The sequence below is a fragment of the Lactuca sativa genome, chromosome 2 (genome assembly GCF_002870075.4).
Source record: "Lactuca sativa cultivar Salinas chromosome 2, Lsat_Salinas_v11, whole genome shotgun sequence".
NCBI classification, from domain to species: Eukaryota; Viridiplantae; Streptophyta; class Magnoliopsida; order Asterales; family Asteraceae; genus Lactuca; species Lactuca sativa.
The window spans coordinates 229,319,097-229,321,934 of record NC_056624.2 but is presented as its reverse complement, the minus strand read 5'-3'; the positions used below and the strand labels follow the sequence as shown (position 1 = coordinate 229,321,934).

The following is a 2,838-nucleotide window of genomic DNA, read 5'->3' as shown; positions in this document are numbered from 1 at the left end:
ATTGTATTATTTTCATTATAAGTTAATTAATAATGAGAAGTATTTTAATAAAAAAAATTATTTATATTTTATATGCTATTATTTTGAAACAAGTAAAAAGGAAATATATTAATGTGGACAAAAAAAAGGGGGCTTAGTCACGTCGGGTTAGATTTCTGTGGGACCTCACCTACCGACTCACTTATTACTGTACCTCACCACCCCAAATGGTACGTGAATCCCATAACACACAGTTTATGAAACAACATAAATAATTAAGGGAATATGTAAATTTATAAAGATAAATGGTTCTACGAAAAAATACCTATTTTGTTTTATGGGACTCCTGCCTTTTTGGAATATTCTTTATAGCCACAAGTGCACACTTGGCATCCGCGATTTCTCCACGTTCGGCGCCGCAATTCCTTTTTCTTCTTCTTTTTTTCTTTTTCTTTCTTCATATTCCCTTGAAATGGTGCTTCCAAATCCACAGCAGATAGTGACTCCTTCTCAACTTCATATAGTCGAAATATATTGACTTCATATAATCGAGGGGCTACAGGCTACTTGATAGTATATTTTAAGAAACTTTATGCTATCGGAATATTTTGTCTTGCCTATAAAAACCGTATCCACCTAACAATGGACCACCAACATAACTAACTACCCAAGCGTACACCCATCCATAAGATTGCATGGCTAACCGGCGTCGCAATTCCTCAGCTTTTCAGCTACCCCAAAATGATCAAACAGCTTCTCAATCCACCGCAGCAGCAGGTGGCTCCTCCCCAGTTTACCATGGAATCCGATTGCGAGCTGGGAAATGGGTTTCTGAAATTCGTGAAAACAAGTCCAGTCGCATATGGCTTGGTTCGTATCCGACACCAGAGATGGCTGCTGCTGCTTACGACGTGGCTGCATTGGCAATCAAAGGTAAGTATGCAGTCCTAAACTTTCCAGAATCTATTCTCGAAAATACGCTTCCCGAGTGTCCTACTGCCGATGACATCCGTGCCGCAGCTGCAAGAGCAGCTGCCGCTCGATCACCGGCGTATGAGTATGGTGGCGGAAGCATGACGGTGGGTGGTACAAATACAGCTCCTCCAGCTGGACCTGGTATGTATGTGGATGATGAAGCAGTGGTTGGCATGCCAAGTCTGTTGTCAGATATGGCGGAGGGAATGCTCCTTAGTCCACCGAGGATCGATTCTAATCCGCCAGACGATGGAACATATTATTCTGGTGGAGGAAATTTGTGGAATTACTAAAAGCAGTCTTCGTAACAACCAGTACTATGCATGAACTATGAATCCCTGAATATCAGTAAAACTTTATTGTATGTTTTTATCGTGTGCCTTTGTTTTTTTATCACCAAGATCTTCGGTTAGCAAAACAACCATGATGTTGGAGTTTCTGTGGTTACACCGTTTATCTTTACGTAATTTTACATGTTTCCCAATAAATGTTAACATATTTGACCATTTGTCACGTAATAAAATATACCGGTTGAGTTTGTGCTGTGTTTGATATTCCTTTATCAACTTAATTAAGCAATCCTTTAATCTTGGTTCTATAGGGGTGCATGGCAATCATATTCCAACCAAGAAACCGAGTGGTGCAGTTTTTCGGTTTTTATATGCGGTTCAATTTTATGTGGCTAGTGGTTTGATTTTTTTAACCGCATAGATATGATACAGTTTTTATTTGCGGTTTTAAATCACCACCGGTTCTTTAGTCCCTGAAAAACGTTTGTAAGGCAACTAATGATAAAAAAATTGTTCAATTTATTAAAAATAAATAAATTTAAGAGGGTATCTTAAATTAAGTATATCACAAAAGATGGTGAAGCTTCTTTGCCTCGATGGTTTTTATATCTTCCTTTGATTTCTTTATATGAAATTTTAATAAAACTATTCTCATATAATTAATTTATGACTTATATTAATCAAATAACAATATTATTATTCTCATAATATATTAATAATATTTACTCTCTCATAATAAATCATCCTATCAAGTTGCTATGGTGAAGGCAACCCAAAAGGACCATGCACAATCGGGTCAAATACTTGCTTAATATAGTTGCAGCCTTAGACACTATTCCAACAGTCTCCCATTTGGATAAGTCTAGTAACTATATGCACAAGTACAATTCGATCTGCAATCGTAGCTCTCAAAGACGTTGTTAAACTCTGATCTAATCAATCTTGTCCTTTAGATAAGGGATGGTACAGTCCTCTGTTAGATATCATGCTGACAATTCTATGGAATGATTAATCTAGCATTTAGGTTTCTCGATCTCCGATTTATTTGACATAGAACTTAATCGAACACATCAATTCAGTTCTGACCGGGCCCGACACATAAGTCAAATCAAATCATCGAGCGGCCGAGATATCACTTTTACCTTCTTAGGATAAAAGTTACAGATAAACTTCGACTTATATGCATTTACTTATTCATTAATCAACTATACACAACAATGTGTTTTATAACACCGCGTTATTGATGCGTTTTTTGCATTATCAATGTACAACCAATTAACATATAACAAACCATATATCTAGGTTTTAAGACTATATGATATTATCGTCTTGCGATCACCCTTTTTATATCATATTCCACAAGGTGATTCCAGCAAGCACGGGTTTGTTCCAATGCTCAAAACCAGTTCATAAGCACTCATGAACGTCGCAACAATCTTTTGCTATGTCTAATACCATTTAGACAATCTACGCACCAATTCACGACAATCTTCATTCATATCTACTTCCAACATATGAACGATTGTGGACAATTTGAATAATTCGCTTATTCTTAACAAATTCAATTATTCTGGAAGTCAAAACATGCAAAATG

The 2,838-nt window shown here is 36.6% G+C and overlaps 1 protein-coding gene across 1 annotated transcript; it reads left to right on the top strand.

The window, feature by feature from the left end:
• Positions 1-420: 420 nt before the first annotated feature.
• Positions 421-1,443, top strand: LOC111903272 (ethylene-responsive transcription factor ERF026). Its single transcript, XM_023899050.3, has one exon. The coding sequence runs from the start codon at positions 675-677 to the stop codon at positions 1,245-1,247; it is 573 nt and encodes a 190-aa protein (XP_023754818.1). The 5' UTR covers positions 421-674; the 3' UTR covers positions 1,248-1,443.
• The last annotated feature ends 1,395 nt before the right edge of the window (positions 1,444-2,838 follow it).